The 19,485-nt window shown below is 37.8% G+C and overlaps 1 protein-coding gene across 1 annotated transcript in view; it reads right to left on the bottom strand.

The window, feature by feature from the left end:
• Positions 1–19,485, bottom strand: part of CRB1 (crumbs cell polarity complex component 1) — a 214,567-nt gene that overhangs the window by 124,358 nt on the left and 70,724 nt on the right. The window contains exons 3-5 of the mRNA XM_089311962.1: positions 13,590–13,785; positions 7,447–7,586; positions 1,310–1,492 (exon numbers count right to left, since the gene is read on the bottom strand). Of these exons, the coding sequence (XP_089168088.1) occupies positions 1,310–1,492; positions 7,447–7,586; positions 13,590–13,785 (519 nt within the window). The remainder of the gene's footprint in view (positions 1–1,309; positions 1,493–7,446; positions 7,587–13,589; positions 13,786–19,485) is intronic.

The raw sequence follows: 19,485 nt of genomic DNA, 5'->3' as shown, positions 1-19,485 counted from the left end.
AATGCATACACTATACCAAAATCAAATAATTTAGGAAGAAATAAGAAAAAGAGAGGAAATAGTAAGAAACAGAGACAGGAAATTCAAATATTCCCAGGAGTAGGGTAAATACGTGGACATATTCCAGAGAGACCAACATGTTTGCAGACCCTATGCTCATTTCTAGCAGCCTACATGGCTGGGAAATATGATGCATTACAAGATTTATTTCACACTCTTTACCATTTATCAAGATTTATTAGCCTGACTTTTAAACATGTAGGGAAAAGGCATGCAAGCTAGAAGCTGTTCAGGGAAAATATCACTTATCATGATATTGACACGGAGAGGTTTTTTTTTTCTATGTGAAAGGACAGTGAAAAAGGAAATAAACATCTTCTATAGCAACCTTACAACAAATACTGCCACGAGTCAAAGATCCAAACTAAAACAAAACAAAGGGAGTTCTAGATGTTATTTGCTTCTTTTTTATTCCTATTCTTCATTTACTTTTCTCAGAAGTCCCACACTTTGTGATATTAATGTATCTGTTTGCAATAAAAATAGTATAAATGCACATGCATAATGCCCACAGTTGAAGTGAATGTGGCAAAATGTTAAAAATTATTCAATTTTAAAACTAAAAGCAACACTTAATAATTTAAAAAATAAGTCCCCAATCATAAACGAAATTTTCCTTATCTATTTTCCCAATTTTCCCTTAATCTACTGATAAAGACATATCACATATAAAGATAGAAGTCAAGATTGTGATTACTTTCCTCATTGATATCTATGCCAGTGTGGGTATGTTGCTACTCATGAACAAATCCGACCCTGCCTCAAATTTTCTGAAATGAAGTAGATACAACACACCTAATCACTGGGAAGCAGACACACAAATTTCCTCTGGGTTTTAGAGTAGGAAGGCTACAAAACAAAGCTAGAGTGATTTACATGAAATATATTGAACAACTTTGGCTACAAAGTAGCTGGTGCTTACTTGCAGTAGATAATTGCCTCCAGTGTAAACAAAAGCACACAACTTTCTCTAGCAAATTCGAGTGGCATATAAAATTTAACATCATCACCAAATTTGAGAACAAAACACTCTGAGATTTTGTGTTTGGAAGGTAAAGCATTTAGATGCGACTCAGTTTCCAGGGTAGCCTCTTGTGGCTTTTTTCTTTTCTTCTATCCTGCTCCTCGAAATTTGAGGAAACACACTCATTTTTCATGACCACAAGGGGGACCCTGCGCACCACAGCAACAGTGGAAAGGCACGGGTCACAAAATGCCAGGAAGTCGTTTCCCACCTCCTGGGCCTCACCTGTGAATCCGGAATGGCAGGCACAAACATAGCCTGCGGCCTCGCCGTAGCTGAAGGAGGACGGCAGCCCAGCCACGCGTCCGTATTGCTGCTCCGAGGACAGCTCCACGCAGTCCCCGGTCGGCCGGCAGGGGTTACTGCTGCATTCATTGACGTCGGTCTCACACTGCGCACCTGTGTATCCTGCGGGACAGACGTCCAGGGATGCTCTGAGTGAAAGCTCTTACACAGTACCGCCTGTGCCTGACAGGAGGCTGACCACTGTGCTGCCATCATTGCCCGCCCTCCAGCAGCTGGCAGGGGGAGCTGGTCAGGGGCCGCCCACCTGGTAACGCATAGCAACAGTGGAATCACTTGTACACTTTTGACCAGTATCCGAGGGGTCTTCGAAATCTTTACAGCTTGCTACACACACGGATTGCACAAATTTTTGCACCAAAATAAGCATTAAAAGATTTGAATAATAAGGCTTGAAATAAGATGAGACTTCTGGAAAATCTTGATTTAACTCAAATATTTTGACCAGTTTTGCAAATACTCCAATTTTTAAAATTTTTTCCAAGAAAACAATAAAATATTTTCCAAGAAAATAGCAGAGTTGTCAGCAGTATCCACATAGGCAATCCTAAATTCTACTACTGAAACTCACAGTAGTACTAAATAGTTATTTCCTAACACTCAGTGAAGCTGAATAATAAACATCTTATATTTACATATATTTAGTTAGATAATGATATGAGGGCCAGGAACAAAAAGAAAGTAAAAATAAAGCAAGGGATTTACCACTTTATAAAAAAAAATAAAATATTAACTATAAAAGAAAGCTCTATGCCCAGACTATTTCTTTACTTTTATTTTTTTAAAAAGACTTATTTATTTGAAAGAGAGAGTTACACAGAGAGACAGGGAAATAGGAAGATCATCCATTGCTGAATCACTCTCCAAATGACCACACTAGCCAGGGCTGGTCCAGGCTGCAGCCAGGAGCCAGGAGCTACCCAGGTCTCCCATGTAAGTACAGGGGCCCAAGGACTTGGGTCATCTTCTGCTGCTTCCCCAGGTGCATTAGCAAGGAGCCGAATGGGAAGTGGAGCAGCTGGAACTCAAACTGGCAACCATATGGGATGCTGGCATTGCAGGACAAGGCTTAATCCGTTACGCCACAACACCTCCCTCTGTCTCTTTGCTTTTACATGCACGGGTACCTGTAGTAAACAGTTCTATTATCATTGTGTGTGTTTTAACATCACTGGAATTGCTTTATATATGCATCCTTCCGCAGTCTGCTTTTTTAATTCCCTTGGATGATCTATCCATGTTAGAGACATACCTAACTTTTAATTTTTGACTACTGCCAACCATTCCACATATGGGTGTGCCATAGTTTTTATCATCCTCTTATTGGCTTTATATATTTTGTCTATTACACAGGTGCAAAGGTGCAATTAATACCATTATATATGCCTGCTTATGCAAGTGTTTGAGTATAATAACTGTAAGGTTTACAGAGAGAAGTGGAATTGCTGAGTTACAGGAAATGTAATATGGTCAATGGAGTGGCTATGTCATTAAAGCAGTTGTACCATTTACCTATTACCAGTAGTGAATGTGCATGTGGCTCCAAACCCTTATGACATTGCTATCACCAAATACAGAGGTTTTTTTTTTTATCAGTTAGTTAAATAAGAAATAATCTCTTTTAGTTCACAATTTTTCCAGTTTATTATTGAGTTTGACATTTTTGAATGTTTTTCTTGATCATTTCATATCTTTTCCCTTTTTGAGTTATTTCTAAGACTATTATATAATGTGTGCAATGCTAGACCCAAAATGTAAACTTTATTAGGATGCTAAGATAATGCTGACAGACAATAGGATCAACTATTATTGTCATATTATTATGTGAGACATTGAGAGATGTACGTATATGCAAAATATCTTTCCATTATGAGAAAGAGGCATTAATGAGCTTTGCCTAAAGGTTGTGGGTATTGATGAGCTTTGCCAATTGATCTGTTTATCTATCATCTATTGATTATTTCACTCTGCCTTTCAAATAAACAAACATTTTTAAATGGTCCCCTTGTTTTCTGTCATGTCCCAATTCTTTTCCTTCATTCCTTTGACAATAACTTTCAACTGCACACTTATTTCTGTGTGTAGCTGCCTCTTTTAGCAGGCAATAAGCTTCACAGGTCACGGACTGTGTTTACTTTATTTACCAACATATGCTGAGCAATATGTAAGAGGCAGACCCTCAAACACTGACTGAATAAGAACCAAATAGTACTAGATATTTGTTGAAAATGAAGCAAGTTAGACTTTAAACCTGGGTTTAGCAGATAAACCAGAGAATTCACCATTCCTAAGCAAATCTTGGGAGTATAATGTGAACTTAAAATGTCAAATAATAGCCATAATATAAATTCTGTATTTGTCACACATTACTCTTGAACTTTTCTTAACCATCTAAAGAAGAAACCCAGTTTATAAAAAAGATCAAAAGAACCTACCAGATAGAGACCCTCACAATCCTGTGTAGTGATTCTTGAAAGGACCCTTGAGAGTCTCTTCAACTTGAACTTCTTTTTAAGTACTTTATTACATATTTAAGGTTACACAAGTATTCACTAAATAGTAGTTGCTACAATCAGATTTTATAAGTTGGATTTGTTGTGCTACAGTAGGTTTATTGAGAAAAGTTTGGATTATTTTTAATTTTCTTCTCATTGTAAGACTCAAGACTCATACACAAGCCAGGTTAATTTAGAACCATCATAAATCCTTTTTTGCTTTTCTAGCTCATACATTATCTCATTCCAATTGTGAACGTTAGGAAGTTTCTGATTTATGGTCTTGCAAGTTCTGTCCCCACCACTGAAGCCCTGTGGGGATTTTATTTTCTGTTCTCTTTAACCATATATATAAATAGACTCCTCCAGTCAAGGCCATAGTCAATAGTTACAAAATTTTCTGTAAAACTGTACAATGAAGCAATATGGTACTGAATCAAGTCTCCAGGGTTCTTATACTATCTTTGTTTGTTTGTTTTAAACAAATCCAATCACATCTGGGAATCAGAAAAACTTTCAAGATAAGCATTTAAAGGTGACTGACACTTCTTGTAATTAATTACATTTGAAATGAGAACCTGCAATTATAGTAATGGATTCTTGCTATTGCATTCTGAGGCAGTAGTTTCATGATCCAAGGAAATATTCTTCTTTTTTAGATCATACAGAAGTTTGTAGTGTTAAATAACCTCTTTATATACAACTGTGAGAATCAGATACAAAGATGTTTTGAAATTTAGTGAGCTAAGTGAGATACCCAGAGGCAGAAATGTCCTAAGTCTGCGTCTGCACATCATTTCCACCTGCTCCATGATGCTCGTGACTATCCATCCTTCTTCTACTAGACCTGCACCAGCACGTCCCTAGTTCTGGAAAACAGGTACATCTCTGTTTAACAGAGACCATTGAATCTTCTCACTAGGTTACTGATTTTACTTTTTATTTTCCTTTATCACCTCCTACAAAACTGCCAGATTTTAAAATTTATGTATTTATGTGTTTGAAAGGCAGAGTCTCTCTCTCAGAGAGAGAGAGAGAGAGAGAGCTCCATCACTCCCCAGATGCCCACAATTGCCAGGGTCAGCACAAGCTAAAACCAGGAGCCAGGAACTCCATCTGGGTCTCTCATGTGATAGGCAGGAACTCAAGCCCATCATCTGCTGATTCCCAGGTGCACTATCAGATAGCTGGGTCAGAAGCAAAGTAGCTGCCTCCTGAACTGGCACTCTGATATGGGATGTGGGCATCTCAAACAGCAGCTTACCCCACTGTACCACAACATCTGCCTCCTAGAGAGAGATTTTTAAATCAACATAGCAGATATGTTACTACCATGTCCCAGACTTGGCAAGGCAGACAAGTAGCTTTGTGATCTGGCTTTGGTTTTACTTCCCATTTCCATCTGCCCACCACCAGCTCTACATAGTATTTTTTAACAATCACTCCAAGTTTAATGATTGGACACACTCTTTCCTCTGTGTGCCTGAGACCCTTTCTTGCTTATTTCCTTATTCTTCCTCTCTTGCTTCTTTAAATAGGTGCTACTGTAGGCATCTATGTGCTAGCCAGAAAGCCCAAAATAGCCAATCTCCTAATTTTGGTAACCGGTTAACACTTATCAGATGCTTACTGTGGTGCAGGCTGGGCCAGCAGGTTTATAGATGTATAACTGGGTTGATATACAAACAACTCTATGAGGTAGATACTATTATCATCATATTTGCTTTGCAGATGATGAAAGTGGGCTCAGAGCAGTAAAGGAACTTGTACAAAGTTACGCTGCTAAGGAGTGCATTTCTGGTATGTGGTAAGTCATCTTTCAAGCTTTCTAAAATGGTGTCACTTTGGGTAAGCCATCCTGTACTTCTCCATTTATTCCCTTTTTGTGTAAGTTATTATAGCTTCTTATTATACCAAAAATTGTACTGTACACATTGTTTTTCCCATTTTCAGGAGTTAATCTCCTTAGAATAAGGGACCAGGCATTGAAACCCACATGGCTTTAATGATTGAATTCATGAGTGACTGGAGCAAACAGAGTTTTGTTGTTTTGTTTCCTAAGAAAGATCTTGTGGACTGCCTAACTCTGTTACAAACCCTCTGTGGAACAGAAACAACTTCTCAAAAATAATTCCCTCCCTGAGAACAGAAACTGGCATATACTAATCATTATCTTTTTTTCTGGGGGAAGAGAGTACTTGATATGTGCTAAGCTCTGTTTTTATAATTTTACCTCCCACAACAATACTACAAGTATGGCATTTGGTCCCTGCTATGCAAACGAAGAGTTGATAGTAAGAGGTAACTCCCTCAAGTTCCCTCTGGTAATAATGAACTTATTCTACTCCCAAAGCATTTCCTTCAAATCTGCCTCTTAGTGGAGACCTCTCATTAATGTTGGCTGCTGACAACAATGTGAGCAGTATCCTTTGGAGAATTTTCAGTATTTAAGTCAAGTTGATGGCCAAAAGACAGCAAATATTCCCCAATCATTATCTGGAAGTAAAAGACATGGCATATAGAGATTTCCAAGCTGCAGAATTGCATTTTTAGGGTTTCTTTTCACATGTAAAATGTATTCAACCAGAGAATAATGGAATAGCAATGGGATGTTTTTCAAGTAGAAACTATGACTGATTGGATTGACTCAAGTTTCCATGATTCTTAGTCAATCCTAGTACTGTCCTTAGATGAAAAATGAATGGAAAGAGGGAGGAAGATTGTCAGTAGGTATATACAGCTAGACTTTGAAAACTCTTAAACTGATTATTTCACCATCAAGGAACAAAAAAAGAAGAGAGAATTGGTGTGTATATTTGTTTCATTCGTATCAATGAAATCCTCTTAAGAATTAGCTTAAGCCGGCACCGCGGCTCACTAGGCTAATCCTTCACCTGCGGTGCTGACACCCCAGGTTCTAGTCCCGGTTGGGGCACCATATTCTGTCCCAGTTGCGCCTCTTCCAGTCCAGCTCTCTGCTGTGGCCCGGGAAGGCAGTGGAGGATGGGCCAAGTGCTTGGGCCCTGTACCCGCATGGGAGACCAGGAGGAAGCACCTGGCTCCTGGCTTTGGATCGGCGCAGCGTGCTGACCATACTAGCCATTTGAGGGGTGAACCAACGGAAAAGGAAGTCCTTTCTCTCTGTCTCTCTCTCTCTCATTGTCTAACTGCCTGTCAAAAAAAAAAAAATTAGCTTAAACAATTGGTCAAACAGGGTGTTTACCAAGATTAATGTCAATACTGACAGATGGTTTGTAACCTAAGGGTTATATATCGCTTTCTTTTGGTTCATGTATCACCTGAACACTTAAGTCTAATTTCTAGTTATGATTCATATTTGGTTGATTTTTTCCTCCTCTGTTTGGTAATGTTCTTTAGATAGTGCATAATGCGTCCCTAAGTATGTGAAGGCACTGGAGAATACAATTGAGCAACGATGATTAGAAGAAAGGATTGGTTTTAAATCTTTAACAACGAGAATTTTTAGTTTCATTTTCTATGACCAAGTTGTTTCTATTTTAAGTAATAATAATAATAAATGGCAAAAAGCATTTTGTCACTTACCAGGCCAGCAGTGACAAATGTAGTTGTCAACATTGTCCTCACATGTAGCATTATTGTGACAAGGTTTTGACCAACACAGAGGCAACAAGGTCTCACAGTGTGTCCCTGTGTATCCACTACCCATGCAATTACAGGTATAGCTGCAGAGTAAATGAGATTTTCATGTCAACTCTTGGTCACATTGGAATCAAATATCTTTATCCTATATCTTTATCTGTCCATCTATCTGAAACCCAGTGCATAATCTTAATATTTACCTCAAACTCTGAGGAATTATCTGTATAGTCCGACAGTATTACATGTTTCCATATTAACATTTAATCATTATTTTAAAAATTATAACAGAGCTTCATGCAAAATTATTTGGAAATCATAATTATTTACTTCAATTTATTCAACCATAAATTGAAGATAATAGTACCTACATCCTCCCAGGGTTACTGTGATAATGAAACGCACATACATTTAAATATTACACACAGTATCTCAAGGACCTCAAGGTACTGAACACATTGATACCAAATAGAACTAAATAAAACTTAATATTTTTCAAGATGGTAGAGATTGATTTATATCATCCTGACACTCTTTTATAGACGGAGCCCACTAATAAGGTCCCTTATGAAAAATGAAACAATAGATTATAAAAAACTCGGGAAAAGCCCTCAAACAACCACTTACAATGTCCTTCTATTTTCAAGTTACAAGAACATTTTGATCTTGCCACTTCTAATTATTCATTGATTGAGTGAGATTATCTGACAGCTCTCAAATACAAATTTGATGGGGAAAATTTATTCAGAGGGGTCTTTTAATTTAGGTGGGGTCTCTTCAAGGAGTTTGAATGTAAAACATAGATCTGCACTCTCAGCATAGATAAAATGAGAATCTTGGGGATGGTATCCCTAAGAATGTAAAATCATGTACAGACCACCAAATGCAGATATTAGGTCTTACTAAGGAAATAACAAATGTTACCAAAGGACTATAATATTCATATTAATTTCTAGTTAGAAATCATTATTCCAATTGTTTATTCCATATTTTTCTTAATTAAAAATACAATATGGAAGATCTCACCAACAATAGCCCTGTCCACCAGGGCTCAGCTGGCTGGCTAGTGGACCTCGGTTCATGGAATTAGAAACTTCATTCAAATCATTGGGTCTGTAAGAACCTGTTTATGAGTATAGTTCCTGACTTTCCTTCATGGCAAATATGTTAATTTTTATTGTGAAAAAATAAAGTCAGTAAGATTGGTCAACTTTGTGATTATCTTCTCAAAATTTAGATAACAAGAGAGATAATGAGAAAATATAGCAATTATTCATGGCACATCCAAATGAGAATAAAAGGTGGCAAGGTTTGCAAGTTTTTTGATTGACATTTCAAAAAAGAAATAAAAAGCCTTGTGCAATTTCTGTCCTGATGCTTTCTGGTGATATTAAAACATGTGTGGGAGAGCCTATTTCTTTTCCTCTGGAGGTCTTGCCTAGAAAAATCCATTCTGGTCTGTATGTCTCTATGCTGGCCAAATACCTGTCGCCAGGAACTGACACATCCCTATGGAGCATTGTTTTGGTACAACAAGAGACAAGACAGTTTACAAAAGAAGTGTGCAAGCACCTCACTCCACGTAAAATCCTATTATTTTGTAGGCTATATCCGAAGAACATGTGTCTTTACTGTTCTCTTTTTGAGAATGATTTACTTTGAAATTTTGTTTGCTATGAATGAAATTGTATTTGTTATGAATTTTTCTTCTTTTTATTTCTTAATAGCCTCAGGATTGAATTTCCAGAACTATACTGAATAGTAGTGGTGAGAGTGGGTGTCTTTGTCCAGTTCTGAATCTTAGTGGAAATACTTAGAGCTTTTCTATGTTCAATATGATGATGGAAGTGGGTTTGTTGTATGTTGTCTTGATTCTGTTGTGGTATGTTCCTTCTATTTCAAATTTTTAAAAAATTGTTATTTTGAAAGGATTTATTGATTTGAATATATTGTACTATCCCTGCATCCCTGGGATAAATCCCACTTGGAGTGAAATGATCTTTCTGATGTGTTTCTGGATTCAATGTGATGGTATTTTGTTGAGGAGTTTTGCATCTAAGTACCTCAGGGAAATTGGTCTATAGTTCTCTTGTTGTATTTTTTTCTAGTTTTGGAATTAAGATAATGCTAGCCTCTTAGAATGAGTTTGAATTCTTCATTTTTTTAATAGTTCAAGGAGAACTGAGATTAGTTCTTCCATAAAAATTTGGTAAAGTTCAGCAGTAAAGCCATCTGGTCCCAGGCTTTTCTTTATTGGGAGGTCCTTTATTCCTGATTCAATCTCACCCTTGATTATCGGTCTATTCAGATTTTTTATGTTTTCATGCCTAAAATTTAGTAGATGTGTGTGTGTGTCCATAAGTCTATTTCTTCTAGATTTTTCTAATGTGTTGACAAATAGACATCTGCAATAATTTCTAGTGATTGTTTTTCTGTGGTATCAGTTTTAATATCTCCTTTTTCATCTCTGAATTTGTTAATTTGGGTTTTCTCCCCTTTTTGGTTGGTTGGTTGGGCCTATAGTTTATCAATTTTTTAAATTTATCTATTTATTTAAGATGTATTTATTCACTTGAGAAGCAGGGTTACAGAGAGAGAGAGAAAGATCTTCCATCCACTGGCTCACTTCCCAAATAACCGCAATGACCCCAGGCTGGGCCAGGTCAATGCTAGAAGCCAAGAGCTTCATTCAGGTCTCCTATATGGGCCATCCTCCACTGCCTTCCCAGGCACATTAGCAGCGGGCTAGAATGGAAGTTGAGCAACTGGGACACAAACTGGTGCCCATATTGATGCCTACATTGCAGGTGGTGGCCTAACCTGCTATGCCACAATGCCAACCCCTCAATTTTATTTTATTTTTTTTAAACTCAGCTCTTCATTTCACTGACCTTTTGCACAGTTTGTACAATTTCTTATTTCTATTTTATTGATTTCTTTAATTTTTTTTTAACTTTTATTTAATGAATATACGTTTCCAAAGTACGAATAATGGATTACTATGGCTTCCCCCCCATACCGTCCCTCCCACCCACAACCCTCCCCTTTCCCACTCCCTCTCCCCTTCCATTCACATCAAGATTCATTTTTGATTATCTTAATATACAGAAGATCAGCTTAGTATACATTAAGTAAGGATTTCAACAGTTTGCTCCCACACAGAAACATAAAGTGAAAAATAATAGATGATTTTTTTTTAATGATGATGAAATCAGATCAGACCTATTGTCATGTTTAATCCCAGTGAGAGTCAAGTTGGGAGTTGATAGTTTCTTTTCTTTTCTTTTCTTTTTTTTTCTTTTTTTTTTTTTTTTACAGAGGATCAGTTTAGTATGCATTAAGTAAAGATTTCAACAGTTTGCACCCCCATAGAAACACAAAGTGAAATATATTATTTGAGTATTCGTTATAGCATTAAATCTCAATGCACAGCACATTAAGGACAGAGATCCTGAAGGGAGGAGAGAACCTCCACTTTGACTATGACCTTGTCTAAACAAGATAAGAGTCGGAGAACTCAGAGGGCTTCCATAGCCTTGGAAACTCATGACTGGAGCATAGGGAGATTACTGATGCCATAGACAGGAGTGTCAATTGGTAAAGTCAACAACAGGAGTCACTGTGCACTTACTCCTCATGTAGGATCTCTGTCCTTAATGTGCTGTGCATTGAGATTTAATGCTATAACGAGTACTCAAATAATATATTTCACTTTGTGATTTCTTTAATTTTTAATTTTTATTTCCTTCTACCAATTTTGGGTTTGGTTTATTCTTGTTTTCTAGTCTTTGAGACACAGTTTTAGATCATTTATTTCATATGTCTAATTTTTGTATGTAGACATTTATAGCCATAAACTTTTCCCTTAACATTGCTCTGTTTCTATGTGTAGCACATGTTTAAGTATCATTTGTAAGTCTGGCCAGCTGGTAACAGTCGTTCAATTTCACTTGTCTTGGAAGGTCTTTATTACATCTTCACTTATGAATGGGAGCTTCTCTGGGTAAATTATTCTGAGTTGGGAGGTTTTTCTTTTAGGACTTGGACTGTATCTCTCCATTCTCTCCTGGCCTGTAGGGTTTCTGTTAAGAAATCAGCTATTAATCTGATGGGAGATCCTTTAAAATGATCTGGCCTTTCTCTATAGTATATTTTAGGAAATTCTCATTGTGTTTTACTTTAAAGTTTCACATAATGTACTGTGGTGAGGATCTTTTCTGATCATGCCTATTTGGGGTTTTATGTGCTTCTTGTATTTGGATGTCTGCATCTTTCTCCAAATTGGAGGAATTTTCTATGATTTCACTAAATAAGTTTTCAAAGTCCTTTTTTTCCATTCCTTCAGAAACTCCTAAGACTCACATGTTTGGTCATTTGATAGTATCCCATAGACCCCAAATTTTTGTTTGGTCCTTCCATTTTATTCTTCTTTAATTGTCAGACTGAGACATTTCAAAAGACCAGTCTTCTAGATCAGATATTCTTTTTTCTGACTCACCAAGTCTGCTATTAATGCTTTCCACTGCATTTTTATTTGACTTATTGAATACTTTATTTCTAATATTTCTGTCTGATTTTTCTTCAGTATCCATCTTTGCAGACTTTCTCATCTATGTCATGTATAGAGTTCTTTATTTCATGTACCTGTTTCTCTGTGTTTTTGAGTAACCTTACAATCATTCATTTGAATTCCTTTTCAAACATCTCATCACTCTCCCCTTCTTCAAAGTCCAATATTAACGTATTATGCATTCTTTTTGGACAGTCATATTGCCTTCCTTGACCATGTTTCTTATATTTCTACATTGCTACTTATACGTCTGGAGATTACTTGTTATATCCTCTGGGAGAATTGTTTTTACTATTATTATGGATTGAAGGTTTTATTCTTGGAAATGTGCCTCTCTGGATCAATAGAGTGCCTGAGACTTATACTGGATTTCCAGGGGTGTGTGCTATGTAGGGACAGGGACCTCTAGTCATCATTTGTGGGTAGGCCAAGTGTCTGGAGTGACATCCAAGTAGTATGAGCATAGCACCTCTGGCTATAGTCAGTAAATAGAAGGGCTATGTGTTCATAATCCCAGCCCTTCTCCCTGCCAAAGTGAACCAGCTGATTCACAGTCTAAAGGTAGTCCACAGTGCCTGCATACCCCATGCATGTGAACCATAGAGAACACTGACCCACTCTGTGATGTGTCCCCCAAACTCTCCATGAGATCTACTCTCAGTGCGCAGGAAATTGAGTTTCTGTAGTTAGACCAGGCACAGGAACCCAGCCACAACTTGTGTACTCACTCCTCAGCTTTGTGGCTTATGCCAGAACTCTCACAGTCACAGGCTGCAGGGATTTCTCTCTCCATCTTGCAAGCCACCCCATCCCTGACATGAGCTGCCTACCATTCCCCAAGTCAGGACAAAGGTGGCTTCAGTGAATTCAGACTGGTGCTATGATTTGGGGAGAGGAGAGAAGCAGTATGGTCTCTCCCTTCACAGATTAAAGTAGTTGCTCAGCTCCATGCTGGTTCCCCCATGAGGACCATGAAATTCTCCCTCAGTGAAAGCTGTCAGCTGCAAAGGCTGTGGCATCTTCTCTCACTTTACCAGGAAGATGGTGCTCGCCAGTCGGGCACCAGCCCTGAATATGCAGGAGTCACTGGCAGGGTAGGGACATACTAGCTGCATGTCTGTTCTCTCTCTTCATTGCTCAATGGCATCTCTGTTCTGTTCTGACCATTCTCCCCTCAATATTTCCCTCAGTCAGTCCCCTGGGAATGTGGTCTTTCTTTGTTTTTCTGGAATCTCTGTAGTTGAGGTCAGTGAGCCTCTTCCCTATTCACCAAACTTGGGTCTCAACTTTTCATTATTTAGGCTGGAGATCTGCTATTTCTAATTTTGCCAAAATGATACAATATTTGTTCACGGAAAATGTATAATATGGAAAACTGGTACATGGATTTCAGAAATTTTTCACACCAAAATAAATATCCTTTGATTTCATTTTCCCAGAGATTTTCTCAGGTGCCTTCCTAGTTTCTGGCCAGTGAGTTCCCTCTAAGCCAATTGCCCCATTATAGAAGAAGACATACCTGTTTCCACCATCCATACATAGTCCTCCATGGAGACATGGCTGACTGGCACACTCGTCCACGTTGAGCTCACAGCTGTCTCCTTGGAATCCAGGGGCACAGTCACAGAAATAAGTACCCAGAGCATCCCGACAAGTTGCACCATTTAGACAGGGCTGGGACCAACATTCATCAATCTCCAATTCACAGTTCACACCTTTTAAAAAAAGCACAGAACAACAGATACGTTTCAGCAAAGTGTTAATATTTTAGCTATTTGGTAATGCTTTATTTACCAAAGCACTTGTCAAGTGTTAGATTACCCAAAATAATTTTCCTGCTAATTGTAATCAATATTAATATTAGGTATGTTTGTGGGAAGGTGCACAAAGCAGAACAGCTGTTACTTATAAAGAATTGTTGCACACACAGCTTGTTGCTTTTGAGTCTGTAGAAATAATTAAGTCATTTTTAGAACAAAGTTGTTGTTAAATGTACTTTCATTGGAATCCTACAATGCACTGGTCAATGTTTTGCATTATTTTTAAATAATTAGTTTAGAAAGGCAGCACATAGAATGGCTAAAACTCAAATTCCCGGGCCAAACATTTTGGATTGAGAACATAGCATAGCCACCTAGATTAGCGATGTGACTTTGAAGAAGTTTCTTAACCATTCCCTATTTCAACCTCCTTCTCTGTAAAATGAGAACAATGATTGTAACTACCTCATAGGATCATCATTATTATTATAATTAAATATCTTTTAAAGTGCTTGTAAGAGTATCTGCTACACCAAAAGTATTTGGTACAGGAAAAAAACACTTGTTATTTCCATAGGAATCTATTGTTCAAATGTGATATGCTACTATGTGCTTCAGTGGTTCTTTTTCATAAACATTTTTTAATATTCATTTTTCTTTAGGGTTGTAAAATACTACTTTTTAATATAAAGCCAGTTTGTGATTTACTCCAACTAGTGGCTCATTAGAAGCTACTTAATTTCAAGGTAATGTTTTATGAAGAAAAGGTCTATGTTTATTCTTCCAAAAACAGTAACTGAAGATTATTTGCCAAGAAAATTAATTTAGTATTTATAGAAATTATAGTCACGTTGAGATAACAAAGTCCTACTGAACCTGTCAGTAATACTGACAATGAGCACTTTCATAGCTTAAGGAGTTTATGAAAAATTTTCACTAAATTATTTCTTGAGCTTGACCATGACCAAGAGGTTGGTCATATAATCGTGCTTATGTTAGAGTGTGGAAATAGAAGCTCAGAACTATTGTTATTCATCAAAACCACATTACTAGAACACTCCAAAGCTGGGACAGGAACCCTGTTTTGCGCCTTAAATTCCATAATGTTTCCACTACATCCAGTCTTCATATTACTAGGTATTCTGCTGTTCCTTGTCTTCACGTTCAGATCTGCACACACCCACTATTGATAGTGAGACAGGACAATGGGAAGCGGCAGTCACTCACACACATCTTGTGGTGTCCTCATGTGGCAGAGGGGGCCAGGCCTCCATTTTGGATCTCTCTATAAGGTCACAAATCCAATTCCAGAACTGCACCCCAATGACATAGTCAACTCTCAAAGACTCACTTCCTAATGCCATCACCTCAGGGTTAGGATTTCAACATAAGGATTTGGGAAGACACATTCACACTGTAGCCATGCCTTTCATGACACCGCTGCAGCCCTTCTGCCATGGTATTCAACATGCCGTTATTATTCCACTAAGAATAATAAATGTAGTCAGTGGATAAGAGTTCCAGTTTCACATCCTGAAAGAGGTGAATTTTGCTCTAAGAACAGGCCATTTTTTCTGGAAGGCATTTCCTGATTCCATGCCACACTACTGGGTCCTTCCTTTGTGCTTCCTCAATACTCTATTCACAGACTGTAATTTCTGTTTACATATCTGCTCCCTGAATAAACATGAATGCTTTGTCAGCATAAATTTTGTCTTAGTCATCTGTGCATCTCCAAGGCTCAGCACAGTGACCAGTGCATTGCCTGTATAAATATTTAATGAATGAATAACATTTGATACCTTATACATTTATTAAACAAATGTTTCTCCAAAGCCAGAAACTTCACATCTTCATAAAAACTATTTCAAATGACTCTGGTTCTGAAAAAAAGCTTGAGTAAGGGTTTAATGTTCTTTGTATGACACCACAAAAACAACTTCATAATTAAGAGCAGGTAGAAACACATTTTCCTTTTATAAAATAATTATAATATTTCTGATGAAATAAGATTATATTTCATAATACATAATAGCTTTGTTTTCCACAAATTACCCTTCATTACCATTAAATTATCCATGATTTGTAATAGATACCACCAAAGTGATTTAGTTGAACAAAACATATTAGAAGAAAGAATATCAAGTCTAGATTTAAATCTTTACATTTTCTAATACTCAAATTATGGTTTTCACAAACATTCTGTTATAATGACAGTGTCAGTTAGAAACATCATACCTCCTAGATTTAAGCATCAGAATGAATGGGGGCTATTGAAGAAGGCTCAAGAAAAGTATAAAATAGTAGAAGTCATGATAGGAAATTTTAAATGACTAACCATAAGTTACTTAAGGCAGGTGGGATTAGTTTCAGCCGTGCGTATGAAAGATATTGCATGACAACATGGTTGGTATAAATACTAAGGAAGATCACATTCTTGCTATAAGCTTTCTAAAGAGCTGTTCTGAATAGTCTAGACATTGCCATCAGAGGGCAGTAGAGAGCAGACTGAGGCAGGCATGTTTTCATTTTGTTTGCATGATCCATGAACCTACAGTGTTCATTTCTCGCTAAAATCCTAAGCAGAGGAGGTGTTATTGTTAAAATTTGAAACTTATTTCACTCTGCTCTGTACAAAACAATCCATTTGTGTTATTGTGTTAATTTCCATTGAACACCATCATTCCTCCCTAATCATTCCCTTCAGTGTATCTTTGATGAAGCAAGTAGAGTGATCTTGTCAAAAATATGGGTGAAATCATTTCGGTCTTCTGCTCAAAAGTCTCCGAGAAGTTACCATCTCACTTGGAGTAAAAGCCAAAGTCCTTGCAAAGGACTCCGAGTTTCCCCACACAGTCTGCCTCTACTGTCTCTCTGACCTCTCCTCTGTGTGGGTTTGCTCCAGTCACACCAACTTTACTGCTGTTTTTTAAACATTCCAAGCACAGTCAGCTCTCCATATCCATGGTTCCACATCCATGAATTAAACCAACTATAGATTAACAATATTTGAAAAAGTTGCATATCTATTAAATATTGTACAGACTCTTATTATTCCCAGAGTATATCAAGTGTTTACATAGAACTTACATTGTATTAGGTATTAAAGGTATTTTATAGGTGATTTAAAGTATATGAAAGATATCCATAGATATACGCAAATATTATACCAATTTTATAGAATGGATTTGAGTTTTTACAGATTCTGGTACCCACAGGGAGTCATGAAACCAATTATCCACAAGTAAATGTTTCCATTATCTCAGGGACTTTGCTTCTACTGTTTCTCTGCCTGGAATGTTATTCCACAGCACATTTGCTTTGCTTCCTTCCTCACCTCCTTAACTTTATTCATAATGAAGCCTTCTCTGGTCATTCTATCTGAAATTCAATCTCTGAGTCCCCTTTTTGTTTTACTTTCCTTTACCTCAGTTATCACCACCTATTATGTTTTCTATTGCTTACTTAACATTATACACATCTATCTCTTCCCTCTTTTTCATTACTATTCTTTACTCCTGTATTTGCAGAATATAGACTAATTCCTGATCCATTACAGGCACTTAATATATATGTGTTGAACAAATTAATGATAACAAATTCAATAAATAATTTTTATCCATATCATGAGTCTTAGTTCATTTGTGCTGTTGTAACAGAATATCTAAGGTTGGGTAATTTATGAAACTAGAACTTTGTTTCCCTGAAGGTTGGAAAAATGGAGATCAGTGTGCTGGTTTTGGTGTCTGTTTAGGGCCTGGTTCCTGCACTAAAGGTGGTACCTCGCATACTGCATCCTCCAGAGGGGAAGCCGTTCTTCACAAGGCAGAAGAATGGAAGGGGGTTAACCCTCTACAGAAAGCCCTTTTATTATGGCATTAATCCAACTTAAATGCCTGCCAATAGACACCTCCCAAAACTGTGGAACTGGCGATTAAGTTACTAATACGTGTATTTTGGAGGGGCAAATATTCCAACCATAGCACCACATATATAGGACAGTTACTAGCAGTGAGTGCTTTATGTAAAAGCCTACCTTTTATTGAATTGTCTTTCTTGTCTCAGGTTCTCAAGAATAAGAGCCAAGGGTATTGCAAGCAAATCCAGATAACTGTCCCCTGTGGCTTCTCAAAGTATGGCCCGGGACCCAGCAGCACAGGCATCGCATGGAAACTTGTTCCAAATTAACGCTCTTGGATCCCACCTCAGATCCACTGAATCAAACTGTGTTTTAATAAGAAGCTACCCATGTGAGTCCGATGATACTAAAGTTGAAGAGGCATTGTGACCTATGCCATAAGTTTATTAAGTTAGAAGTGGCAATTCAATTTTTAATGAATCTTTTTTCATATTAGAGATTTCAAGTTTTCCTAGAATAAAACAAGTTAGAAAATATCCTGGCCTTGATCAATGTTCAGTGAATTTGCTTCCTAGTGACTCTTCATGGCCAAGTTCACTCTCCCAGGCCAGGCAGGTCCTAATGTCTTACACCCTGAATATTTGCAATGGCCTTATAACTAACATTCATGTACTAACTGGCCTCCATGCACTAGTCTCCATGAACTAATACATTTTCTTGACTATGAATTTATTTTTAATATATTTTATTTCTGAAATAGAGATGTACATTAAAATTAAATTTAATCTTGTTTTTTTTCATATTTTTAAAAAGATTAGTTTGGTACCAAAGATTCATTTGTAATAGAGGAAATAAGATAACTTCCCACACGGATTTGCTTTGTCATTCACCAAGTGGCCTTTCACTATCTTCTTACAGGCCTGTCTTTCTAATCTTACGGGCATCTTAATATGGAAAATGTACATTGATCAATCTAACTCATTTAAGGAAGACCTCGATTACACAAGGATTCATCTCATCAGCTTGAATGGAAAGCAGTCACGTGCTCAGAGCTGGTCACGTTGTCACTAAGAAGTACGGCCACTGGCTCTCGGCTTCAGCGGGTGCTTCGCTGACGCACAGCCCATGCTCAGGGCGGTCCAGCGGCTCCCTCTGAGCTCATCTCTGCAGTTCATGAATCACCGCTCCTGATGCACAGTGAAGTGCACAGAGGAGAATTCACATGGTGCCGTCCGTGGGCTGCAGTTCTTTTTCCCCTCCTATCTGCATGTCTTTTTCAATTTATCACCGTTTCTTGCTGATCTGCTCAGAGGAACGTGGGCTTTTTCCCGTAAGCCAAGTTCTTTATGATCGCTCTGAATCCGGACAGAGCACCCAACAGCTAGGTCATTGCAATCCAGTTTCCAGGGTTCAGCCGGAGGCGAGACTGAGTAGGGGCTCTCCGGTACATCCAAGCTGATTGCCGAGGGTGTTTTTCTCCCCCTCTCAGTGTCGACTTTTCCCTTGGTCCCGTAGACCTTCTTTGGGGTTCTTATTAATTGACATGAGCTGCCACAAACACTAGTAATCCTGGGATAGCAAGGCAGTAGGCAAACCTCCTTGTATGTTTAAATGATGGTGCAGTACATGAAAAGTTTCCAAATTAATCTCACATGCACTTAATGTCTGAGTCCCAGTCCTAGCTAGAAACTGGAATCGTCACCTCTCTCTGCTAATGAGTAGTCAGGGCTGAGAACCACGGATGAGCTACCACAACGCAGAGGTCAGGTGAGCAAGCCTACAATTGCACCTTTGTA

This window comes from Oryctolagus cuniculus, chromosome 13 (genome assembly GCF_051225735.1).
Source record: "Oryctolagus cuniculus isolate XC-2025 breed Fujian yellow rabbit chromosome 13, ASM5122573v1, whole genome shotgun sequence".
NCBI classification, from domain to species: Eukaryota; Metazoa; Chordata; class Mammalia; order Lagomorpha; family Leporidae; genus Oryctolagus; species Oryctolagus cuniculus.
Note: the sequence above shows the minus strand (reverse complement) of the source record. Positions and strands in the feature narration are given on the sequence as shown.